The sequence below is a fragment of the Microchirus variegatus genome (assembly GCF_963457635.1).
Source record: "Microchirus variegatus genome assembly, chromosome: 2".
Taxonomy (NCBI): Eukaryota; Metazoa; Chordata; class Actinopteri; order Pleuronectiformes; family Soleidae; genus Microchirus; species Microchirus variegatus.
The window spans coordinates 29297450-29325250 of NC_139803.1; the positions used below are offsets into that span (position 1 = coordinate 29297450).

At 45.0% G+C, this 27801-nt stretch overlaps 1 protein-coding gene across 1 annotated transcript; it reads right to left on the reverse strand.

Annotated features, from left to right (window-relative positions):
* Window positions 1–489: 489 nt before the first annotated feature.
* Window positions 490–27801, reverse strand: msrab (methionine sulfoxide reductase Ab; the record flags this gene model as incomplete). Its single annotated transcript, XM_083906338.1, has 7 exons — window positions 490–663; window positions 7786–7892; window positions 17318–17422; window positions 20818–20937; window positions 21040–21108; window positions 27537–27593; window positions 27657–27801. The coding sequence occupies 7 exons, from the start codon at window positions 27799–27801 to the stop codon at window positions 490–492; spliced, it is 777 nt and encodes a 258-aa protein (XP_083762464.1).

Here is a 27801-nt window from a genome sequence, read left to right on the forward strand (position 1 = left end):
TATATGTAAATATATATATGTAAATATATATATATATATATATATATATATATATATAAATATATATATATATATATATGTATACACACAGTGCTTAAGAAATGTATTAGAACAACTTTCAAAACTAAAAATGTTCTTGTTATTTATTTATTGAACAAACTGAATTCACATTTTTAATAACCAGATTTTATAACTCACTGGACTTAATTAATCAAAAGCACAACATTCAACCACTAAAACTAGTTTTTATGTTCAGGAATACAAGTAAATAACTATAATTTAACATCTTAATCAAGAAATAATACTATTAATACTATTATTAATACTAATATTTTTTTTTTTTTTTTTTTTTTTGAACAATTTGGGTTAAAGAGTTTCACCTCACTGGTTCTACATATACTGTGTATACTTTTTTTTGTTACTTGACTTGGGATATGGAGTCATAATTTGACTAAATGACAACAGAATCCTTCTCTTTACTTTTTAATATCACACTTCGCCTGTTTTGCCTCCGATGGGACATGAGACACCGGTACCTTTGAGAGCGCAGTGGCCGTGAGGTACTTTCTTCAGGTACTGCTGGTGATGATCCTCAGCGTAGTAGAACTGCTGCTCCTCCAGGATCTCTGTGGTGATGACGCCGTAACCGCTGTCATCCAACTCCTGATGAAGAAGACACACACATAATAGTTACTTATATATATATATATATTATTCTGTATAGGCAGTGACAATGGTTTGTAAAAATATTCCTTTCTCATGTTTTATGAAGACAAATAGCCAGAGGTGTTAGCGACAACATTAATGACAGAAAAGCAGCAGGGACCCTGAAGCTAAATGGAAGACATGGGCCACGACTCACTTGATTTCTTTTTTTTGCACCTGTGCTCATGTCTGCCTTACATTAATCACGTTACTCAATTCAAATTCTGCCACCTGTTTCCATCGCCGAAGTCCTGAAAGTTTCAGCTCCTTTGAAGACACAGAACGAACCTTCCTTTCAAATAACTGCTTCGCTCCGTGGTGCAGTGGGCGTGAACTTTCACTACCTCTGACTAATACAGTAAAGAAAGCAGAGTGATTGAGCGACACAAGAAAGCAACCTACTTTAAAAAAAAAAAAAAATCTTTGTAGTCTTTGCTCGCCTCTGTGGGACCGAGCATCAGAGAGTCAACTGCTCTCTTTGAGAAGACACTTTTCACACTTCCACTCCTCTAAACATCTCCAGAGGGGGGCATCAAACACCTCAATAAACACCTCACAGATGAATCAAAGATGTCCCTGCTGTGCCGAGCAGCCTCCTCTATCTAATAATACAAGTGCTCAGTCCTCTCTCTCTCTGGGTCACAGCACGCGGTCGTCGTCGTCGTCGTCTGTGCACGGTGGAACTGTGCATCGTGGCGGGGGTGTTAACTCGCAGGGTTTATTCAACAAGCATCTAAATAATAGACGCAACCTCTGGATATTTAAAAATATAAGTTAAAGTTTGCAGGTTGATCCTTTATTGGGGTCAGGTTTAAAAAGAATATTAAACAAGCTTTGGTTCATCAGAGCGATGCAACTTTACCAGATGATACAATCATGTGTTCACGGGTTGTTTTGCTGCCACCAAATGGCCGTCAAGAACAATGACAGCATGAGGAAACTAATGGTGTGTGTGTGATGTGATGAAACATGAACAGGAACACCACTTCACCCTCACCCTGTTGTCTTCATTTAGGCTGAGCTCGTGTTCATTTTCATGTGCTTTATCGGTCTCGTCGTCTCTGTTTTAATTTGTCAATGCAGTGAATCCTTCAGTAGTAAAACAATCTCTCACCCGCATCATGTGTCACACGTGTAAAAGAACGACTAATACTCAAACCTATCCAGTCACTTTTACTCTGAAAGATTCCTGCTGTAATCTGCTAGATCAGCTATGTCAAAAAAGAAAAGTGTCATGTAAGAGGAGGGAAACGTCAGTGAAGGGCAAAAGGGTAATGTGTGATTTTGCCCACATGGAGGCAGTGTGGCACTGGCTGTGTGTGTGTGAGTATGTGTGTGTGTGTGTTGGAGGTGATGCAGTGGAGTCAGTAAATCAAAGCTCCGCGCGCCCCCACAGAGAGAGAGAGGCTGAGGCAGCAGCTGACCTCTACGTCCTCAGTGGCTGCCGTTACAATGTGAGGACTCTAATCTCCGGGCAGGAAGGAGGCAGTGTCCGCAAACCACACAGCACGCCATCGACAGCCAACGACGTGAAGCAGCAGCAGCAGCAGCAGCAGCAGCAGCAGCAGCGTCACAGGCGCCGACATCTTTACATTAGAGATGCACAGAGATGCTGCGAGGCGAGCCCACTCTCGCCGCCTCTGTCCTAAGAGCATTGTCGTTAAAAAAAAAAATAAAGGAAGCCTCGCATGACCATGGAGATTCGTACATCGTGGCCTAATTATTCAGTCACCACCAGCAAAAGCATTGTAGCAGTGAAGCAGTGAAGCCTCCAGGGCAAAGGATGCTTGGTACACAACGTCCACCAAGAGAAGGGTCTGCCTTTCACAGAGCAGCAGAATAGAGTTCAGCCGCGCACCACTCCCTCACTCTTTATCCATCCAAGCTTTCTACAGCAGTCACAACATGGCGGCCATTTTAGATCCATAAATCAGAATGCATGGCGTCACGCCACTGTGTATAACCTTACGTGGCTTTGCTTTCACTCTCTCTCTCTCTCTCTCTCTCTCTCTCTCTCTCTCTCTCTCTCACTGCAGCAGCAGCAGCAGCAGCAGCATGAAGGGAAGAAATGTGGAGGATAAAAATGGCAAAGATGAAGGAAAGACACTCACAGAGAGGAAGACAACCTCAGGATGAGTGTGTATGCGTGTGTGTGTGTGTGTGTGTGTGTGTGTGTGTGTGTGTGGGAGACGACTGGAATAAATAGGAAATGTTGTGTGTGTCCTTTACTCAGCTGTGGTGTCACAAAAAAAAAAAACAACACAACCTGTGAGTAATCGGCTACTATTATGGGATAAATAGCAGGTCCTTTTAAGGCCTTCAGGTCTGAGACGAGGTGGTTTTTGGTTGAGATTGTGATTATGGTTATGTTTAGGCATAAAGCTGTGGTTAATCTGAAAGAAATTAATATACTGTGTGCATCAATGCAGTGTATGTGTGTGTGTGTGTGCGTGTGTGTGTGTGTGTGTGTGCGTCCAGGGCTGAGCTCACTCAGCCCACTCAGCCCTTCCTTTCTTCACGCCTGTCGGAAAGACTCCCCTGTCAAAGACATGGCTGAACGAGTGCATCTCTCTCTCTCTCCTCCTTTCTTCTCCCTACATCTCACCCCCCCCCCCCCCATTGCTAAATTCTCTCTCTCATTATCTCCCTCTCTCCCTCATGTGAACACACAGACCATCTCTTCGTCGTCGCTGCTCTCCAGCCAAGCGAGAGAGAAAGAGAGAGAAAGAGAGAGAGAGAGAGAGAGCCACTCTTGCCATGACCATCACCAGAGACTCGGCTCTGGGACACAAATAGGACGTGACACGCTGAGAGAGGAAGAGCAGAGAGTGCGGAGAGTCTCTCTCCTCTTTCCTTAACCCACTGTCCTGTGACTCTCTCTCTCGTTCTCCCTCAGTGGGCCTGTGGCTGCAGACTTTGTGACACTGATGACTCAGGGTAAAACATTTGAGGACGAATACAACCTCGGTTTATGCAATCACCACGGATGTTTTTACTATTTTCACCTCTGTTGCTGCAGTTTTTTTTTTTTGTCTTTATCCCAGACTCAAAGTCAAATATTAACTCATAGAGCTATAATTTCACACATGAAGCACGTGGCACAGATACTGCTATTTGATTATTACAATTTTCAGGACAGGTAATTTCTACATCAATTCTGGTTGAAGGCCTTTTTCATCCTAACCCTGTGTGTGTGTGTGTGTGTCCTGTTCATACACCCGTTCAAATTCAAGCACCTTTCCAGCTCTGTTCAGGTGTGGTAAAATTATATGAATTATACTAAAATCATGTTTTATTATACACCAAAGTGTGTTTCAGGCAAAACTCTTCAGTGTATCTTACGCCTTCAGCTACGACGCTCTTACTCTTCAGTCAATTATCTGTTTGTTGTGAAAGAAAATAAAAAAAAAACAGCCACTGATTCAAGGGTTTTCAAGCACTTGATCCCAAAAAAATTCAAGCACTTTTCAAACTCTGAAAAACACAACATTAAAATTCAAGCATTTTCAAGGATTTCAAGGACTCTGAATGACAACAAATGCCTGCCTATTTCTCTTGTTAAATAAATGATTTGTTTGGCATCATTGAAAACGCACAATTTACGACAAAAATGCAAAAACTTGATCTGGTTTTTTTTTGGTTTTTTTTTATCTCCACTGCAGCTGCACACGTGAACGCGTGCATGGAAAAGCTCTTTAACATCTTCAAAATAAAGCTGTCGTGTAGTAAAAATGCCGGTCACAGACGAGGTTACCGGTCTGAGAGGATTACTTATCAACTAGTCTTCTGCACTGTGCATGTCCTCAATGACCTCCAGGAGAGAGAGAGAGGTCAAAGGAGGAAGACAGTGAGAGAGAGAGAGATGCAGAGAGAGTGATGAAAAAACACTGTACACAATAGTCTGAAAGAGTAAAACATTATGTGCGTCTTGTTTGAGTTCAGTTCCTTAAAAAGCTCCACATGTCAAAGCATCACTGCTACTGTGTGAATGTGTGTGTGTGTGGAAGCTCGAGGACGTCTTTCCATCCTCTGTGCACAGAGGATGAGGATTTTTTTCTTTTTTCATTCTCTTTTCATTTCTCTCTCACTCTCTCTCTCTGCTAACGCGGGTCGGGCATCCATTTTAGCTGGGCTCTAATCTTCAGCGAGCGCGCCTACATTTTGTGAGCGAGGAGAAAGCCAACGCTCCTACATTTGGAGAGGCAGAAAAGATGTGTGAGCGACGAGGAGCGCGCCCTACGTTTGTATTTTTATCCCCCCACCCCACAAAGGTAGATGACACGAAGCTCAACATCAAGAGATTCGGCTGCAGCGAACGCGAACATGGTAAAAAAAAAAGAAGAAAAAGTTATTTATGAGCATCAAAGCAACACTGTTATTACCTTTTATCGCACTTTTATCTGGGCTCTTTAGATGCCTGATTGTTATCGATAGGTTCAGACTTCACTTTCCTGAATAAAGCACAGACAGAATCTCAAATGTGAAAGACGAACAGATTAAAGGGGGCGGACGACTTATGAAGACTCTCCAAAAAACGAGACGCGCGCGACTTCAAGCTTGATTACGAAACCTCCCGATTTTGGTTATGCCCCCCTCCCTTATTTTTATTTTAAAAACCTCGGGGCTTCTCCTCAACACTTCTCGCCCCAAACAATCCCCCAGATTTTTTCTTTGCATCATCCAAAAAAAAAAAAAAACTGCATTTCCCCCTCTTTCAAGCTCATTACGTTAGGATGTCTTATCAGAGGGCACACTCAGCCCTCCGAGGCCCAACACACACGTACACACACATGTACACACACACACAATATTCAAGCTGGCTTGATAAAACCTATTGTTCCATACATGCACACACACACACACACACATACAGAGAACCCCTGTTCTCCCAAATTTTTTTTCCTCTAAACCCTAACCCATCTCTGACCCACCCCCACCCTGCACTCTCCTCCTAATCAACTCTTCCCATCCCTTCTCTTCTCCCCCCCCCCCCCCTTCTCATGCAGCTCTGGGGAGACACATTTTAGCAGAAAAGGGAGCAATGGAGGGAAAGAGAGAGTGAGAGATGGGGCAGACAGAGAGAGAGAGAGCGATGCACTCCTCCTCTCTGCTCCGCTGCCACAGAGGCTCGGCTACACAAGCCTTTGATGTTCTGCAAATTTCAAATTTCATTATGGAGAACTCCCTTCTCCTCAACCCTCTCCCCCCCTCTCTGCTCTCGCGCTTAAACAAGCTTTTCTGCCTCGCTCCCTATCCGCCCCCACCACCACCACCACCACCCCAAAACTCCCCCACCTCCAGTGCTGAAGTTAAGAAACTGAAAGCCCTAAAGAAGAAACTCTAAGTATGGGTTAATTATTCATTGGGCTGTGCCTGCATGTGCCAAACGTATGTCTCAGTGTGTGTGTGTGCGTGTGTGTGTGTGTAATGGATTGGCAGCGGCGTGGAATCAGGATTTTTGTGATGACTGATGATCTTTGGTCAACCTTATATCGACGGCACTCACTCAACTAAACATGAACACGCTGGTAAAAAAAAAAAAGAAGATGGTTGGTCTTTAAGGATGAGACGCACACACACACACACACACACACACACAGACACACACACAGAAACACACAGTCTCATGGGCACAGACAGACACACACGGATCAAAACCCTCTCTCAGAACCAATGCCATTTTCACACCAGGCTTCTTCTCTCCTCTTTTTTTTTTTTCCCAGACTCAGCATCAATGCTGCGGCGAAGGCAGCCATTTCAGGGCAGAGAGCTGCCATTTTGGTTCAGAGCGTGTCAGCTGCTTTGAGGAGATATGTGTCCCAGCGGCGTGTCTCCCCCCCCCCCACACACACACACCAAACTGAGGTGGCACTAAAGTGGCTGACAGATCGGCAGCGTCAGCAGCGTCGAGTTGGGAGAACGGCGTCGAGGACTGGCTCTCTTTTTGAGCTGTGATTTTAACCCTGGATTAGTTTTCACCCAGATTATTTTTTTTATCTCTATGGACTAGTGGTCTCTTATCATGTATACTTATTTTTTTACTGTAATTTCATACATATTGTCTTACAGTAAATAATTGCTTATGAATGAATTAACAGTGTCACTGTTAGGCCCATGTAGTTGCCATTCTGGAGGTTTTGCCTTGACACATGACATCATATGATCGCACTATGAGAGAATAAGATCAACTCAACTCAAAAAACAAAGACAATTCATATATAAAACTGCTGTTTTCAGTGTTAAAGAAAATAAAAAAGTATTTGAAATGATTCTCTACTGCTAATTCAACGTATTTGGAGGTGTTTGTGCGTGTTCCCTGTGAGGTGATAACCTGTCAGTCATGGCTCTGTGATCTGATTGCCTCGCCCACCCCCCCCACCCTCCAACCTGACTGGTCCCAGCTGCCACTCCTCTCTCACCTCTGACCCCCGGCCCAAGGCCAAGGTTGGGAGGTTGCTGTCATGGCAACAGCGCAGCCCTGTGGCCTGTAACTGCTGACCCCCGGTGTCCTGAGTAACCATGGCGATCATAATTTGCTCTCCCCTCTGCACCCCTGCCAGCTTGTCCATGAATACCATTTAGAGAGGAAAGCGACGATGGACGATGGATGGACGCGCAGATGGACGCAAAGAACAAAAGAGCGACGCGTGTGCCATTGAAAGAAAATGATTTAGAAATGCGTTTCTGTGACCTGGTGACCCCAGTTCCTCTCTTTCAGATCAAGAGATCGGACAATGATGAAATGAAGATGGAGATAAACGGCACGGAGATGGATTTGCTTAACGGAAACATTATCCAAACTTCAAGAGGTGACCACTCCAGAGACCCAAACCCTAACCTCAGCTGTTTCATTCGTTAGGACCTTTTTCCTAAGTTGCTGTTGCTATAAAACTAAATTAAATACACAAACATCAAGTTCTGTGCAGCACTTAAACTCGAAATCACAAATTACCAAACAAAATCCCATTTGTAAAGACATTTTAAACACATGCTCTGCAGCAGCAGCCTGACTTTATGCTTCGTGCTCTGGTAAATGTCATAATAAAAGCCTGTGATGTGTGTGTGCAGTGGGTATTATACCTGCTGGAAGGCCACTTTGCTCTTCAATGCGAGCTCCTGGTGAGCGGGGCTGGACGTGTAAATGGCTGAGCGATACTGAGTGCCATGGTCATTCAGTTGCCTCATGCCTGCGTTGAAAACACACACATGCACACACAAAAGGAGAAAATGAGGAACCCCGGAGATCAACATAAGAGCCACAATGAGAGCGGGAAAGCAGTTTTGACAGATCATCTCATCATTGCACACATTAAAGTGATGAAGCTCAATTAAAGATATGATAAGAGAGGCCTGCAGTGTGTAGGTGTGTCGGATTATTTGGACCTGCACATTCAGAATGTACAAAACATCTCCAGTTGTCTCCTCACAGTCTCCACCACTCACCATCTTTCACAGTCAGCTGTTATTTCTTGTTGCCGCAGCAGAAAAATCACTGCTTTCTTAATCTATGCTGCTTAATCCTCAATCTCTGGTCAAGTGGCACGTGTGCGTTCCTCTATTGGATTTTTTACAGCTCGGCCCTTCAGACCCACTGACAGTGATATTGGCTTCATTCCTGCCTCTGTCACTTAGGTTTAGGTCCGACTACGCCGGCTTTGGACAACGATTTCCAATCCACACAAAGGCGCCAAGACCAGTGTGTTTTAGAGGGAACATGACACGAGTCAGTGGATTTTTTTTGCATGGTGTATATGTTCAGCAATTGTGTCCATTTATTCCTCATATGTTAATGATTTTGAAATATATTTGGCCTTTTTGGATGAAGCAGAACATGCTGGACTCATAATAATCACCTTATAAATGATGATAAATGAACATTCATCCGTCTACTGCTGTATCCTCCATACAAGGAGTGGAGAACAACCATCCACTCTCTTTAGAATGTCCAATTTTCCTAATCCACCAAAATCTGCATGTTTTTGGACTGTGGGAGAAAACCCACGCACACAAGAGGAGGACATGCAAACTCCACGCAGAAAGAACCTTTTTTCCGACCGGGTCACAAACCCGAGTCTTCCTTTCCACGACACCAGCCCTGTGGCTCATCCTATTTACACATCTCCTTTGAGCTGTGCTGAGCTCTCCACCACTTCCTCAGGGATGGATCTCGCTTTCTTTCAGCTGCTAAATTCTCCTGTAGGTTCATCACAGAGTTGCTGACTGCGTCTATTGGCTGTTTGCTCGGCTGCTCGGCTACAGGAGGCTGTCACGGGCCTTCTTTGATGAAATGAGCCGGCTGCTGGGCCTGGGAAACGAGGATGATGAGAGTGGCGAGTGCCTGAATCGCAACATTAAATTAAAGCGAGCTGTAAACCTGAACAAAGAGCGAGTGAAGAGAGAGCTCTTAGAGAGACCAAGAGGAGAATCGTACAGTAGAATGTGAGCGATGTTTGACCTTCGTCAATATTAACAAAGCAGCTTTAAAACAATGAAACATTTAGCGAAACTAATCAGAGTTGAGGGTTCTCTCTTGACATTTTCATTTCAGGTCTATCAACTGGAAGCTGAGAGGGGAACTGTAGATGCAACATCACATGAATTAAACAACCACAGAAATCTGCAGTGCTGCTCATGTGTACAGTCTGTGATTATCGCCGTTTCCTGACATCAAGCAAAGATGTGAATAATAGTTAATGTTTGAGAGAACGTGCACACATGCTGACATCTACACAGTGGTTACATACCTTGTTCTCTTACAGTCTGTGACCCAGTCTGTTCACATTATTCAGCCTCTCTCCACTCAAACCGTGAATAAACTCACTCACTCACGTCTTGCGCGTGTCAAATATGATTTAAGACTCTCATTTTTTTTTTTTTTTTAAAGGAAATGGAAAATGAAACACATTCAAAACGTTCCCTTGCAGCCCAAAGTTAAAACAGAACAGAAGATTGTAAACATTAAGGAGCAGGATATACAAAAAGAATATCCCTAAAGCAGGTAGTTCACGCTTCTCTTCATCCCTCCATTATTCACTTTCAGGTCCCAAGGTCAGAGGTGAAGGTCAGATCCTGTGGGGTTTGGCTGCTTTAGACGGTAGAGACACCGCTAAATTAAGGGATGCAGTGACATAGGGAGGGCGCAGAGGTACACAACCCCCCCAACTGGGAATTGGCGTGTGTCGCAGCCAGCTGGGCTGAAGATATTATATAAACAGAATATTCATCTTCAACAGATCCTAACTTTGTTAATCAAAGGGTTTAAAGCTGTGATTCTCCTTTAATTCCACTCATTCAGCCTCTGCTTTCATCTCCACACGTCCACGCTCTTTCCCTCCATCTCTGCGGTGCTGGATGTCGGCCATCTTGCTCCCGGCGCTGTTGTGCGGTGACGAGGCTAACGGTAGCCCCCTCTTTCAAAGGCCACCGTTAGCCTTTACTCTGATAGGCCGGCTGCGTGGCCTCGGAGCTTCGCTGTTCCCTCTGACCTCCCCTGTTGACCCCCGAGGTTTTGACCAACACACACACATTTTGTATTCTTTGTGTGGACACTCATAGAAACAATGCTTTCCATAACCCTTACCCTCACCATTACCATTACCATTAAATGCCTAAAACCTAACCGTAAAACCAGGATCTTAATCCTCAAAGAGTCCGTTAAAGCAGCCACAGTGTCCTCACGAGGTCAAAATGTCCTCACAAAGGCACAGGTTTTTGCTTTCGGACAGCCGAATAAAAGCCTTATCCAAAAACTTAGTCGAACAACAATTTATATCATAGCCATAAACCTTGGAAAATAAGTTATGTCTCATTAGGACCAGGTTTTGGTCTCCATGAGGCATCGTAGTCCTGACATGGTCAGAAAAGGTCATAAAGAGGTAACATACACACACACACACACACGCGCAAGATTATGCATGGACAAATTATGCATAATAATGATGATTATTATACAAGCTGTCATTTATCATCACACTAATGATTTGACTGCTTTAATTTGATTAAAGTCATTTTTACTGGAGGACAATTCATCTCATCTCACATAAAAAAAAATTAAGAAAAGGTAGAGCTTTAATTTCACAAGAAACAGCAGAGGTGTTTCATGTCAAACATGTTCTGTTCCATCAAAGCTTCAGTATTAACCATTTCATTCCTTTTAATCTCATCTTCAGAGCGCCCTCCGCCATCACAACACGGCTATTCCGCCCCAAAAAATATGAACACCATCCAAAAGAGCAGCCTTGCTTTTGATGATATTACACAAACTCTACATAAGCCTCCTCAAGAAGCCCTCAAAGAACTTCAGCAGCAACAATACCACCCAAAAACTCTGCTTCTCCCCCCTCCCTTCCCTGTCGCTCTCTCCATTTTTAACAGCCCCCATCGTTATTTTCTCCATCCATCAAAGGTGGTAGTAATTATTAATGAGAGCCTCCCTGTTCTCTCTGCATTATGCATGAGAGCCTTGCCTCTGAAAGCACAGGGTAATGGGGGGTGGACAAAAGGGGGAGGGGCCACGGGTCGGACGCAAGGCACACGCGTACGCACACACGCCGCCGCCTCTGGGGGTCATCGACCTACGCCCACAAAAGCCACAAATATTAATTAATTGCTGCGCCTCTAAATCAGAAAATGTATAAGTTACCGCTTCGACACAAAAGGAGGCAAAAATGAGACAAAGTGGGAGGGCACCTCCTGGGGAGGGGTCTTTCTCTAACGTTCAGGCACAAAACTGCACACAGAGCAATAGACTTTTTTGGGGTAGTCATCTTTGAACCTTCATGCAACTCTGTAAAATCTATAATAATAATAATAATAATAATAATACAAATAAAAGGATAAAAGCCATTTCTTCTACTATCAGCTACACCTTCCACCTTCTTTGGGCAACTCTTGCCTGAAGAGAAAGAAAAGGACAGGATGCACAAAAACAAGATGAAATGTGAGCAGCTACTCAGATTAAATTGGACATTGTTGCCTGCTCTGAAAAGTGTAAACGAGTCAGGAGGAGGAACCTGCAGACAGGCATAAGTGTAAGGTCACTGTACCAACGTGTGTCATCCTTTTCTTTACAAGCCCCTGCCTCTGCCTCTGCCTCCCTCCTCCGCTCGGCTGACCCCAGCTTATTCTCCCCTGCTGTCTCTCACACAGATCCCTCATCTGTTAACAAGCGTCAGAGCTGAGATTATCTGAGCCTCTCCCTCGATCCCCTGTCTGTCTCAGAACGGGCACTAAAATCAATGTGAGATTTGAAAAATAAGGTAAAACAAAAACGCGAGGCTGTTGTCAATGGTTCCGCGCAATTAGAGACTTGGAAAAAACATATGAAGTGAATTTAGAATGACTGCACTCTGCAGCAAGAACCAATCTATGGTCTTTTTCATTCTTTGAATCCACCTGCACCTCCCTGTGGACGCTCAGTAGTAACTAACTTCACCTAATTCAGGTCAGGAGGAAAAGACACCTGCTTTTGCTTGAACATCTCCACTATTGTCACTCACTGTGTGTGTGTGTGTGTGCAGGACAGTACTCAGGATTGCGCGGCGTGCCCTGTGGTCCTGTTATGACTGCATGCGTGCGAGGCAGGCAGGCACAGTCCTCTCTCCTCCTCTGCGCTCTCTCTCTCAGCTGCTATTTTTGCCCTGTTCTTATGTAAGCTGCTCCTGACGGGGCTGGAGACAGAGGCAGAGTACGGAGAGAGGGAGAGAGAGCATCCCCCCCCCTCCTCCTCCTCCTCTGCTGCAGATACACTACCATTTACAGCACGTGCAAACACACACACACACAAATGAACTGTAAGTGCATATATATACTGTATGTGTGTGTATATATATAGGGAAGGGAGGGTGACATATGCAAATGCAAAGGCAAATAGAAAGTGATGCTCTGCTGGCTGTCAGATGGTGATACTACACATACTGAGCCAACCTTAAACCAATAGCAGCGCTCTGTGTGTGTGTGTGTGTGTGTGTGTGTGTGTGTGTGTGTGTGTGTGTGTGTGTGTGTGTGTGTGTGGGCCTCAGCTATAAAAATAATAATATACATAGATATATAGAGAGAGTGCAAAATATAGGATGATTTGTAGTAAGATTGAAACTGTACAGCGATGCATATGACATATAATTGGGTATTTATTTGAATTTTTTCCTCTCTAACTTCATGAGTGGATGTTTTTTCTCCGCGCTCTCTAACATGATCACTTCATGGTCCCGGGCATGTTGTCAGAGCTCGGTTTATTTTTAGCTGCATCCAAATCCAAATCAGTCAGGAGTAGAACAAAAAAAAAAATGAAATCTGTGTAATAATAAAATCTGTTAGACTGCAGTTGAAGAAAATAATAAAGGATATCCAGATTTAGGAAGAGAGAGGTTGTTTTTACTTCATTAAAAATTGCTTGTTTTACAATAAACTTCTCTTTAGGCAAAAATGTGTAGGAAAATAATGATGCCTTTCCACTGTTGTGTCCTATTTTAGAATGAAAATCTTTATTCTGCAGCTTAATTTCACAATTAATTAAATTCAAATTCAATTTTCAGCAATTTAACTATGTATATTTGTGAGTATTTCTTACTATAAACGTCACCAAAACTGAGTTCTTTGTCTCTCTATCTATAAGGCTGAGATGTAATCATGTCTTCCTCATCACTGCTTCTTTCTCCCACTACTTTCATAAATGTCTTGACTCTCTCGCTGTGAGAGTTTTGATTTCTATGAAAGGTGAACAAGTGCACAAAATAGAAGAGACATTTTTTTTTCATTACAAACAAAAGACGACTTTAAAAGAACAAAAAAAAACAAAAAACTTGGAAACCTCAGCAAAAATCGAATGGATCTCCACCCCCACGCAGTGCACACACACACACACACGTGCCGCAATCTCCATAAATTAGGGTTCTCGGCGTGTGTGAGGGTGAAATAAATGACACCTGGTAATGAGCACGCCATTCTCAGCCAACCACGGGAGAAGGATGGGGTCGACTGAGAAGTGTGGGGGGTGGCAGAGGTCCCGGGGTCAGAGGTGAAGGTCAGATCCTGTGGGGTTTGGCTGCTTTAGACAGCAGAGACACCCCTAAATTAAGGGATGCAGTGACACAGGGAGGACGCAGAGGTACACCCCCCCCCCCCCTCCAACCCCCCCACCCCAACTGGGAATTGGCGTGTGTCGCAGCCAGCTGGGCTGAAGATATTATATAAACAGAATATTCAAGCTCATTTCAGCTGTCAGAAAGTAAACTGCCGCCACAGCATGACTGTGCAGGTTTGACGACTGCTTCAATAATGACCTTAGTCGTCGATGTGAAAGCTGTTTTTGTTGATTAACAGAAACTCTACGATGCATTTTATTTTTACTAAAATAACAAACGCTTTTTCTTCTTCTTCCTCTTTCTTGAGGTGAGTGAGAGAACGAGAAAAGGAGAGGAGGAGGAGGAGGGTGAAGCAATAGAATGCATGGGGACAAAAAGAAGATTAAACATGACGACGCCTACGCGTGTGTTTGTGCGTAATAAAAACTCGTTCCTACTTCCGTGACGCCGGCGCCTACAAGGGCAAGCGTGCACAGGGAGCAGCCGCGTCAGCCATCTTAGCTGTGCATTTGTGTTTGTGTGTGTGCGCACTGGCGTGTGCGCCTGTGATGCCTGTTCACTGACGCAGCAACAGCAGCCCGCACCATAAATACTGCATGACCTCAAAAAATACAGAGAGAGAGGATGGAAGGAAGGAAGGAAGGAAGGAAAGGAGAAGAGATGAGAAGGAAACAAAGAGGAGGAGGAGGAGGAGGGGGAAAGCCGCGATTGTTAAGATGAAGGGCAGCAAAGGGGGGAGGAAAGAGAGGAAGAGGGTGGGGGGTGGGGGTGTGGGGGGTGACTAAGAGATAAAAGAGGAGTGAGTGGATGCAAGTGTATTCGCGTGATGAGCGGAGATGGCCTCGGGGAGCAGTCAGCTCTGAGCTGCTATGCCCGATGTGCCGGGCGGGTTTTTGGGGCCATTTGCTCACTCACTTGGCCGCTGCACAGGGGACAGAGGTGGGGACAGGTGAGGACACAGGTGTAGGGTGAGACAGGAGGCAAAAATGTAGGAAACTTAGTGAAAGAGACAGGAAGCAAAGAGAATCAGTGTAAAGGGCAGAGGAGGAACAAACACAGGTGACCCTGACACTGAATAGAACAATAAAGAGGGTGACTTGACCATGTTTCAGGTTAAATAAGTGTGAGTGAAACAGGGCCTACAGACTTCTGTGAGGAAGCATTGGGGTAAAAACAACCCCTGACATGTCATCGGTGCAACTATGTGCGTGCACGTATGCATGTGTGTGTGTGTGTGTGTGTGTGTGTGTGTGTGTTGTGCTTATTCGCATTCATGCACAAACGGAGCAAAGCTGTCTATGAGCAGGCGTAATGAGCGCCTGTGCATAATGTGAAGAGAACAGTATGCTCGATGTGCCGCGTGAGCTCAAGAGCACAATGTGTTTGCATTTGAGCGCCGATGGTTCTAAACACATCAAATCAATGTTTTCACATACAGTGATGATGAAAGAGAGCATCATGTGGGTGTCGCTCGGCGCTCCAGTGTTTTCCCACTCACGTGACAAAGTTGCTGTGCTGCTGAGGAGTTGTCATAATGCAGACATGAGAAACTTCTAATACGGGAGCGTCTTAAATCAGGGGTCTTTATGCAACTTCCCAGGGAAGCCGGCAGATTGAGACTAGTGTTGCTGAATATGGAAAGAGGGCACACAGCAAAGGCTGCTGGGAGTTTCTGATTGGCTGCTAATGTTGCTATCCAGGCCGGGATTGGTGGAGCTGACGCAGCACTACATCACGTTGTCGGGACTAAACCCTTTTGAACTAAGGCAAAGCAGTGGAGGCACAGATCTAAAAAAAAAACACAAACACTAACTCACACATGCACACACACACACACACGAGAGCAGACACACATCCACACATTAAAAGGAAGTGAATATGTATATGCATGATGCTTCATGAGTGTATATATAAGCAGGATGAGCTCTGCGTTGAAACAGAAAAACAGAATTCCTAATGTTCCCCGACTCATCTCCATACGCGATGATCTCAAGCGAATCTGGGCAGAAACTTTTTTCCATTTATCCATTCTCTTTCAAGCCCAACTCTAAAGGTGGACAGAACAAATTGGAGCTTAAGCTTTGCATGAAGTCTCAGCCAAGCAGGGCCCAACTTCTCCACCTCTCCACACCACGTTTGACTCTCTGCGAGACGTGGACTCGGAGGCAGAGATGAAAACATGCATGCATGAGTATGTGGTGCAAAATATGCCAGCTGGTCTTTGACTGTGACAAAAAACAAACAAACAAAAAAACAACTATAGCAGAATTCATAGACAATAAGCTGCATGGCATTAATAAAATATGAGATGAGACAAGGCCAGAGGGGGGGAATGCATGACTACACTTTCGGCCTCATCGCCCTGTGGCATGTTGGCTTCACTTTGCCTGTGCCTTTGCCCACAGTAAAACACGTCTCTGGCCTTTGGCTGCAGAGAACGGGAGAAGAATCTCTTCTGACTGGCATTCATGCGTTTCTCAAATGAACCTCGGTATATCCTGCTGTTGTAAACACACATGGAGCTGAGGAGGGGATGTGAAATGCAAAGAATGTGTGAGCTGTGTTAGTGGAAGATGCTCAAAAATGGCAGACATTTTTGTGAAATCACGGTCGAGGTAAAAAAAAAAATGACAGCAGTGATACAAGAGAGTGTGTGTGTGTGTGTGTGTGTGTGTGTGTGTGTGTGTGTGTGTGTGTGTGTGTGTGTGTGTGTGTGTGTGTGTGTGTGAGAGAGTGTGTGTATGTGTGTAAGGCCATTTTAAAGCTGAAGGTCTGGCCTATGAATCTTTGATCCCAATCTCATCCCAACTAGTCAGGCCACTCACTTCATTCAATATGAGCGAGCAGAGTCTCACTCTCTCTCTCTCTCTCTCTCACACACACACACGCACGCACGCACGCACGCGCGCACGCAGACACCCTCCTGGTGCATTAATGTTCTTACATCACCTTCTCCAGTGAGCAGAGAAAACATGCGAGCAAGAAGAGCCAGAGAGATGGCAAGGCTCATGTCATCATCATCATCATCATCATCACAAACGCCAAGCTCACTTTAGAGTGGAAGTCATGTAACACTGTCACAATGTGAACCATGTGATCATATAACACTTAAGGGAATTAATAGGAGGAAATATTACAGCATCAGAGCAGCGTGTGATTGAAGTGCTATCAAGAGAATAAACCAGCTAAAAATCAAACAGCACAATAAAACTCATAGACAGAAGCCCCACACATTGATCTCGATGCACATGTAATGCACATGCTTTAACATAGCTTTTGCATTTGGGCCTTGGCTCCCTGGTTCTCAATGGATGGCTGGAGCTCAGACACATTAACACTGTCTGGCATTGACTTGCACCCATGAGACTTCCCCCCCCCTCCTCCACCACAACGCACACTCAGGCACACGTCTGGGCATCATCCTTCTGCTCTAATACACCCCGTGCCTCGTGGGACTGGTCTTATGCGAGGGCAATATTTGGGTGTGTGTGTGTGTGCGTGAGTGACTGTGTGTGGATGCGTGTTGCTACCTTGTGTAGGATTGTGGCGCTCCCAAAAGTGCTTGAGCAGCTCCTCGACGCCGACTTCTTCAGGGGAGAAGACCACCCTCACCACCTCAGTGTGCCCCGTCAGACCTACGGGGAAACACAACGCATTCAGTCAATTACATTAAATGAACACACAAATGCTGGATAAAACAAGAAACACTGAAAGCAACTTATGACACAATGGGAGAGAAGAGGAGAGTGAAAGTGCAATAAAGTCTGGAGTTTATGGTGGCAGTAACTAAAATACACACACACACTCCTGTCTGTAGCTGTGGGGACTGCTATGGTCTCACGTGCTTGTGCATGTGCATGTGCAGGTGCAGGCACAAACCATGCATTCACAACAGAAAATGCACACACCTCATCCCAAACCTTTTTCTAAATGTCCAGGTGAGTACACGTACAGTATATACATATAGGAATAACCACAGGGAAAGATGCATCAGGTGCATCATCGCACACAATAAGCTACAGCCTGCCAAAGTCACACATCTGGCCTGAGACCTAAAATTATACGCCACGCACCCAAAGGATCCTGTTCTGCCAGATGATCATGGAGGACTTCACCTGTTTAAATGTTTTTCAGTGGACACACGAAGAGTTCCTACGAGCACAAGACAGCGAAGAGCCAGTCTTTACTGGAGCCGTTTACATTTGTATGACACTCCATCAGATTTTTACTCGGGGGTGAATACAATTCCGGACATTTAAAATGTATATTATCATTAAAACCAACTTTCAATGCAAGAACAGAGGGGACATGTCAGGGTTTTGCCATTTACATGGTAGCAGGACAACTGCATTTGCTATGATTGTATGAAGAGCTCACTGTGGTAGCTGGCGTCAAGCAGTCCCATCATGCAACAGTCTGAATCAAAACGATATTTCAGCAGGAAGCTGCAGCAGTTCAAATCCACAGACATTCATCAACATGAATAACAATATGCAATAAGTCAGACAACCCTCTCTGCTGTTGTCATAAAGAGTGAAGATGTTGGATCGCTGTTGTGCCCTGGGACAGCAGAACAAAAAAAAAGGGGAGAGCATTGGGAAGCCACAGGCGACGGATTACACTGTGTAGAGATCACTTCACGTCACGTACTTGTTTTTAAAAGTGTGTTTATTTTACATGCATCTACTGTGGTGTCTCAGTGAAGGAGGGAGGGAAGGTTTATCAGAAAAGTCGAAGATGTGTCAGGACACTGAAGGTCTGCAGGAGTTTCCACTCTGGCTGTTTTTCATACTCCATATAAAACACCACAGCGGGCAACGCAAGGGTCGCATCAATCCCTGTGTGTTTAAAGTGCTCAGTGAACTCAGTGACAGCTGCGAACAAGCACTGGCAACACAGTATTTCATACATAAATAAAGTATGAGACCGCATGCAGTTTTACTCTGTTTGTATACCAGCATAAATATGATACTAATTGATTTGCATATAAAAAAAAAATACATACAAATAAGCTAAAACAATGAAACATGAAAAGGGGAGTTTTGAGGAGTGATCTGAATGAGGAGAGGTCAGAACAGTCATGGATGTGTTGGGTCTGGGTCCTGAGTGCTGGCTGTAGCAGGTTCTAACAGTAAGCAGGAGAAAAAAAAAGGACTAAAGCAGAACAAACAGAAAATACAAAAACAATAAAAGTAGATGTCAAGACCTGTTGATGAAAATTGGGAGAATGTTTTTCTCTCGCTGTGGGGTGAGAGTGAGACAAACCACTAAAGCCTCAGTGTTTTGCTGAAGCACTCTTCAGTAGGGTGAATGGCCTTCTGGGTAATAACCAGCAAACCCAAATCAACACGCCACCCCGCTGGCCCCTTTTTGTTTAATTGTTCTGTGCTGTTGAAAACTAATGAGGAACTTTTGTTATGATCAGATGAGGGAAATAACATAAAGTCCTCACCAGAACAGTTCTAGTTCTTACAGTGATCCGTTTTAACATTCTCCTGAGGTGATTATTGTTATCACTAAAGATGAATTTATGTGTCTGAATGTATTCATGAGGTTCTGAAGTTGCACTGTAACAGATATTGCAGCCTACAGAAGCTATAGGAATAAAAATGTGGATGCAATGTGACTTCCTGATGCTGGTAGTGATGTAGACACACCAGACAGAGCTCAACAATGTGTGACAAACTGGTTTAATGTGACATCAACCAGAGAAATCCAGTAGTGAAATATTACAACCCATGTTGGAACCCATAATACGATTTATGTGAACGATGCTAACACAAGGTTGAGGTTGGATTTAACTGTGGAGATAAAGGATAAACTGTCACAGCATTCACCTCCGATGCTGCGAATTAGACTGCATTGTGAATTTGTCAGGGAAAAAGATTGTTTATTGATATTAACATGTCCTTCCCTCCACCTGTCAGCTGTGTATATCCCATCCTCCTGAGGAGAACCTGACAACAACTCAAGCTCTCTTATTCCTGTCTGTCAGGCCATCCAAGAATCTCCCTGTCCTTCCATCCCTCCCCGGCTCTGCTGACAGTTCCATCGTCGACTTCTCCTGTGTTCGTCCGTCTGTCTGTCCTGCCCTGGCTGTGTTGACAGCTCCTCAGTCTCATGCCATCACAGTGTTCTGCTCCGTCATGGCCACTGGAGCGACGCCTGCACTCCCTCAGCCGATGGACAGGCAACCATTCTCTCTCAACGCCTTGTTTTTCCCTCAAATTTTCTTTCACTTTAAAAGTTTATTTTACCCGTTTCCCCCCTGCACGCCGCAGCTTTCAATCTATCTCTGTCATCAGTCTTCATCGCTATCCTTGTCTGTAGCTGACCATCTTGTTGCTGGGGAACTGAGAGACAGAGAAAGGGAGAGAAACTATACAGGCAAAGAGATAAGAAGCATACAATCCCTTGAACACCTCTGCTCAGAAAGTCTGCCAGCCAAAGCCTCTCCTCTCTATGCCCACCATGCAGTGCCTGTGCCCTCAGAAATGCAGCAGCTCCAGACTAAGAAGCTCCTGACAGAGCCCCGACATCTTCACTTGAATTATATATCAACCACCCTACATGATCTATTGGAAAAGAGAAAGAAAAGACAGATTCACCGACTCCAACAACAAATATAGAGAATTTAAACATAAACATACTCGCTCTCTAAATCCCAGTCTCACTATAACAAGCCCGTTTCTGGCGTTTCATTCACAGTAACCTGTGTTGGCAGAAAACGCTGCAGTACAGCACAGCACAGAGCCCAATCCTTACAAGTAGGTCACAGGGGGGGTGGGGACATGGGGTGTAGCCCATCTGGAGCAGCACATTCTGAGTCGTTGACTGCAGATGAAGGGAAGGAGGCGAGAGGGCTGAGAGCGCTGCACTCAGAACACTCCATCCAACTGTTTACTACCCTTTCTTTCTTCCGTCTCTCAAACCTTTTGCTCGTCTCACCGAGAAACGTCCTGCCAGGAGATCAGCGTGATCATTGAATATAAATCAAAGTGTCGGAAGCTGCGGTCAGGAGTGTTAGTACCTGAGCAGACCTCGTGGTAGGTGGGGTTGGGTGTGAAGCCGCCAGCGTAGCCCACTTGTGTGGAGAAAACCCCTGAAAGTCGCCAGAAAAGTTTCTCTGCTCCCCAGAAACAGCCCATCCCTGGATATAAGGAGAGCATGTAGACACACACACACAGTGTTCATCACAGTATGTTGGACATGAGGATCTCACACTGGGTTGTTTGTGATTGTGTGGTCTCACCAAACATGATGGTCTCCATGCCTTCTGGAAAAGGCTCCACAGTGGGGTTCCCGCTGACCGCATGCTTGTCTGTGAGCGGACACAATACACAACACACAATACAAATAAAAATAAATCCTCTGTGAGTAAAAAGGTGCATTAGCTGCTTTCAGCAGGCCTGACCCAGGCCAGCAGATCAGAGCCAGAAGCTTCTGAGCTGGAAGACATTTAAGAGATTACACAGCTTTGACTGTCATTATATCCCTGCTGTCCTCTCCTCAGCAGCCACAATTAAACACAATTATTCTCTGATCTCTCGCTAAATCTAGCTGACGTCCTTGAATGTTATACATTAAGGCAGCCACCAGGTAGCAAACTCATGACACACAACACGCACTTGTGCAAACCTACACACAGAGGAGTGCTTTGCAAGTAGAGCCAATTATCTCCTAATCTCCGCCATGTTAAAAAATGCTCTAAGTAATAAGTAAAACAAACTGAGAGGTGGCGGTGGGTGATGGCGCTCTGCTGCTGCTGACTGTGTGTGGAATTAGAGCCCTAAAAAGGAAGTGTGTGTTTGTGTGTAGGTCACAGATGTGTGAGGAGGATTAGGCTTTAAGAAGACTGAGGTGACTTAGCTCGCAAATCTCCACTAAGCGAGGCTCGTCTGCGCTGCAACCACTAATATTAGTCAACAGATAAACAGGCCACAGGGTCCACGAAGAGCTTAGGCATGCACTGATAATGCATGCTCGCTTTATGTTAACTGTGTGATTGTGAGTCTCTAATCCGGCGCAGACATAATGCTTTATTTCCTTGATGGAGGCCGACGATCTCGACCTGCAGTTTATCGATGAGCGTTAAAACCACGCGGTAAAGACGATAAACGACCAGGACGCTTCAAACTGTAAAATATAAACAGATGTCCGTTACATGCAAACCACACAGTCCTGATTAAGCTCATCGGCTCCACCTGCTCAGTATAGCGCTGTTTATATCTCTGGTCGCCCGGCAACATTCCTGCACTGCACACAGCAAGAGATTTGTTATCAAAGACAGACTGAGTTAGTAAGGCAAGACGGCCACAAACGGAATGAAAACACAATCAAGATGGCCACAATACAACTGTGAAAAAGCGAATCCCACCACTCAACAAACACCAAAGGTTGCAGCACAGAATAAAACAAAAGTATTGGGCCTCCAGAGTCTTTGTGTGTCACTTATTCTACATTATACAAATTCATGTTTGTGTTTTTTTTGTGCAGGAACAGATTGCAGAAGCATAAAAGGGCTCCTGAAATGTCACAGAGGCCTGCGCGGCTGCTGCCCTCAGGCCGTCCCACTGCGCCCCACTGTTGTGACACAGTTCTGTCTTTTAGCAGCAGGTTGTTTGGCACGGCGAGGTCATGTTCACGGGCAGAGTCGGCCGCAATCAAAGCATATCTGTGTGAATACGGTGCGCGTGCAGGGGAGACTGAGGAACTCTTCGCTCTATCCTCAGCTCAATCTCACCCTCTTGTCCTTTGTTTCTGGCCACTGTGATAAAAACAGAAGTTGCCAAAGAGAGAGAGAGAAGGAGAAAATCTGCGAGTGAGCGAGACAAGTGCGCAATAGGACGGGGAGGAGGAGGAGGAGGAGGAGTGGGAGGGGAGAGATCAGGCTGCCAAAACAATGAAAGGAGTAAATAGCCAGTGAGAAGCAACAGATGAGGGTGGCAGAGAGGCAGTGAAGGATTCTCGCGGCGTTCAGACCACCATGTCTTTGGGCACTGGGTGGAAAAAAGACCGAGCACTTCATCCAAGAGAGAACACAGAGAAAACAAACACGCAAACACATAAACAAACAATAAAAGTGAGAGAAATAAAACACACACACACACACACGCCGACACACAGCGCAGTGTCCAGAAAACTCCACCCGCCCTCTCATCTCCCTCAGCTGCTCTCCAAACTCTTCACTTCACACTCTCTCTTTTCCTCACACCAACCTTCCCATCATCCCTCACTCCCTCACCTCTCACAAACACGTGCACGCTTCACAAGTGCACAATCAGCTGCACAATCCTCGCACACACACACACACACACACACACAAACCTCTGCTGTGGGTATTTCTCCCACTGAGCAGCTGGCACAGGTCCAGGCAGAACCAGGCTGGCTCCTTTCACTGTGCCGAGCCCAGCACACCCCCCCACCCCCCCAGCCTCGTGCCCAGTTCTGCCAGAATTACCCCACCTAACACACACACACACGCACACACACACACACACACACAGAAGTAACTGGCTGAATACCCTCACTATGATGCCTCACTACGCCAGCAAAAAGAAAGAACAGGGACTGACAAAAACACGAGCAGGGAGTGTGACTGACTGAGCTGACAAAGGAGGAAAACAGCCTGAATATGGGCGAAGGATTCATGAAAAGGATTTTCTTCCAACTTGGATGCGATATGGGCGTCATTTCTTTTGTGAGCCTTTGTTTTTGTGAGGATAACTCTGAGAAGCACAGTACAGTATCCCGCGACACTGAATCGGAACACTTTGGTCACCTTTTGTTGCTCGGTGATTGTAGGCGGCTGGAGCCCAACCAAAAACACAACGGACCGGGTTCTTATGCTGGTATCATCGTAATCAAGCGGAGAATAGCCACCCGTTTGACTCGTGTCTATGGGTACAGAGTCTTTTTTTTACCCTCCGATTCTACCCATGCTCTCATGTTCCTCACCCAAACACTTGAAGTCCAAGTCCTGCTGTCCCCTTACGCAGAGACACAGGAGCAGTACTGTCGCCGGCTGCCAAAACTGGTGACGGGAAGGGCGATTTCCAGGCTGCTCTGTTTATTTGCTTCCAAAAAAATCCATTCTCTCTCTTTCCCTCTTCCCTCCCTCTCACTACTCCGCTCTCTAGCTTCACACAGGTTGGCAGAGAGTCAGGCACGAGTCGTCGAAGGAGGCTGACGCTTTATACTGGTGCCAACTACCCTCTGCAGCATGGGAGGAAGGGAGGATGGGCAGGGGGCGAGAAAGACCGGGGCAAAACAGGGGAGGGGAGGAAAGAGGCAAGGCTTTTTTTTTTTTGGTTTTCTTTTTAAAGAACAGTCAGAGGTAAGTTAAGGAAACGATTCCGCTGTGACCTCAATATCAGCAACCCAGTGTGGTGGTGGTGGTGTGACATCCATACAGAGAGAGGGAGAGGGAAAAAAAACAACAACTCCAGACTCTGGAGAGCACAACTTTTTAAGACACTCATGCATTCCATACATTCCGTATCCTAGCAACGGAAACAGTTGCTATGGAGAAGACGACTCACTATGGCGCTGGCTTCATTAAGATGGAGGCACATCCTGTCGAGGCCTGCGATCAACATTCTTCTCAGAAGTTGACTCGAGGAAATGAGGAAATAAGGGATCGACGTCCTGCTGCTCAACAAAAAGAAATACATGAATAAATCCATGTAAGATGAATGGATTATTCACCGAGTTCAGGTTTAACTAGGATTTAAAGATGAGGGCCTGCAGGAGAATATTCAAACTTCACATTTCCGGAGAGCTAATCACTGAGCATATCTGTTCTCATTCATGTGTTTATTCTTAATTGGCACACACTCAACCCTCTGCTCTCAATGCAATCTGGAGACGGCAGCCATGTGAAAAACAACAAAGAAATAAAGCCAGACACATTTCTTCACCCTGAGTTATAGAGAAGCGTGTAGCAGAGATTGATTCTGGTCAGCTGACCTCCCCCTCCATCCCGTTTGGAAGAAATATTGGCAGTCTATTCTGCACGGCCTCAAAAATAATAGCCACTGTGCCCCTACCATGTCGCAATCTGCCACTGGATCACTCACGCCAAGGTCACGGCGTACATTATACACGCCGGAGCGACGTCACTGCGATGATGTCTGAAACAAGGAATAGCGAGCGTCTTTAAAGGAAGGGGCTGCAGGGCTCTGAGCAACTTTGAAAACAAGTGATTTTCAGTGTTCAGTACAGACGAAGAGAAAAGGCTGCGACTGCATGACGACATATGTGCAAGACACAGTCCTCACAGTCCTGACATGACACATGCTTCCTGGCCCTCACTGACAACCACACACACACACAACACACACACTTCCAGAACAACCCCGTCCCCACCTAAGCTCCCCCCCCCCCCCCCCACGGTGAAAGGGGAGGAACAGATTTCTGCCATGCGGCGTCTCCGAGCTGCTTTGACAGACGGCGCAGGAACTTACGACGGGGGCGGAGCCTTCATGCGCATAATGCCCAGATGGGCCCCTGGATGCTGCGGCACCCGCTTCTTGCTATACGCGCTCACGGCCATCTCCCACAATGCACTTTGTCGATGCAAACGTCGGAGTGGGTGAGCACCAGGTTTCACCTCAATCACATGTTCCTACAAACCTTCCTACTCTTTCACGAGATAAACGGATTAATAGAAAGACGACAGGAGGCAGCTACAAATCAAATATATATATTTAACATCAGTCTGGACATAGATCTAAACATTATCTGTCATATTCCCTGCGAGTGCTCGTCAGCGCTGAGAACTTGATCCACACAGATTTGCTTCATCCCAGTTTAAACATCAACTATTTGTAACGCAATCCCCTCCATACATCCCAGCAGGCTTTCGCTGCCACTTGAGAATTTGTGGTTAGCTTAGAGATTTCATCACTTTCCCCCTCAACAGGCAACGAAGGTATTCAATCAAATGTAGAGATAAACTCGGTTTATAAAGGTTAAGTATGTTAGCTTAGGTTCCTGAGGGCCGTCATTCAAAGGTTTTTAGATTCTAAAGCAGTGCAACAACAGTCATACTTTGTGTACTTAGTGGGCTTCTCCAGATCGACAGTAAAAATGTATTTGAATGTAAACCCACACTGTCTTTCATGACGTTTGAGCTCATGCAATTTGTGACACAATGGTTTGTTCCTGCACGATGGAGAGGTTAGAAAGATCTGTGCTTTCAAATATAGATTTTTTTTCCTATCAGCTGCAGATACATTGAAGGAAGTGTCTAATGAAAACTCTAGTATGTAAGAATTAGGGCCAATTCCAATTCCTATCTTAACCCTCAATCTTAAACCTTAATCTTAACTGGCCCTCAAAACCAAGTGTTGAGGGTTTTCTTGTCACTTAGAAATGGGACACCCCTTCAATGCAGATACGTCTTCAGACTGTGGGGGGCAGAATAACGGAAAAGCTGCGTCCAGTCTGTCAACTCCAAAATAGAAGAAGAAGAACACATTTACGTCACGATTATTTGTAACGATCCGTTTGTCAGTCAAGTTATTAGGTTGTCAGTTAGTTATAAGATGATACTCATACAAATACCACAACCACGGACATATTCAGCTGACAGTTACCGCACACCACGGCTTATTGAAAAGTAAACCATAGCAAACGACCGGCTGCGCACCGGCCGACTATTGACAAAAGATCGTAAAATAAAAATAAATGTTACGCAATATATGGGCCTAAACTAAGATAATACAATGGTTTTCATAATAAATACTTAATTTGTAGCGTACTCGTTTCACTGCTTTTGGCGCCATCTTTGTTATATCAAAACACGCAATGCATTCTGGGTAGCCCTTGCTCCCAAAGGTGGTCTCGGAAAATCTCCATATTGAGGGCGATACAGCGCTTAAACTCGCCCCTCAACTTAATTTTTCTGAGAATCGGGACAGCACTTGCACTAGAGGGAGCGCGCATTTTTGAGATTGAGGGTTAAGATTGAGGGTTAAGCAAGGAATTAGAATTCACCCTTAGTGACATCTAATAGTGAGTGACTCTGTCAGTGCCCGATCTGACAATGCAATTTAGTTTTTTGAGAAAAAACAATGAATATTAAATAAAATAACAATAATAATAGATAGACAAACAAACAAACAAACAAACAAACAGACCCAATCGGGTACATTAATCCAATGTATTTGGAAGGTTTAATGGACAAAATGTGAATATGGGATTCATCCAGTAATAAAATCAAGTTAATTATGTGGTAAATGACCCGTGAACGTCAATTTAAATAAATAATATGCACGAAAAACAGACAGATGCACGTTTGGCGCATACAGATTGGGCACTGACACACTACGGTGGCCTTTGCGCACCATGTCTTCTTCCTGGTTCACGTAAAAGCTTCCACTTTAAACGATAAAATGCATGCTCTTGTCTGTTTAGGATGTGGCTGTGGAAACAGTGTATGATGAGAAAGCATTTACACACTTCTACCAATAAACCCTCATAAAAAAAAATCACACACTGGCCCTTTAATCTGCTAAACTGTTCTGTCACTGACTCACTTTCACTTCAAAATAAAACACTGTTTAATATTATGTAGTGTTACAACATTTTATGAATTATATTCTATCATTTTTAATTAATTTAATGACGGTGAAGTCACGTGCGTGTGTTTATCACAGGTAACTCTGCAGCACGCGCACAGGTAAACCAGGTAGACTTGAGTAAACATTAGTGCATGTGTGTTTGTTTATGTATTTATTTATTTACCTGCCACGAGCATCTTGTCCCGCCTCCCTCTCAGACAGCGCTCTCTGCTCACGACACCTGCCGCCATTCATTCACTCACTCACTGCGTGGACACGTGCGTCTGTGAGTGTTTTGGGTCACGCGGGACGCCTCCGTGATCGCGGCACGCTGTTGCGTGGCTGGGAGACGCGGTGAGGAGGAGGAGGAGGAGTAGAGGAAGAGGACGGCGGCGAAAACGCCATCCATATGAATATTCATCGTGCGTGGGCAACGCCGTGCGCTGCAT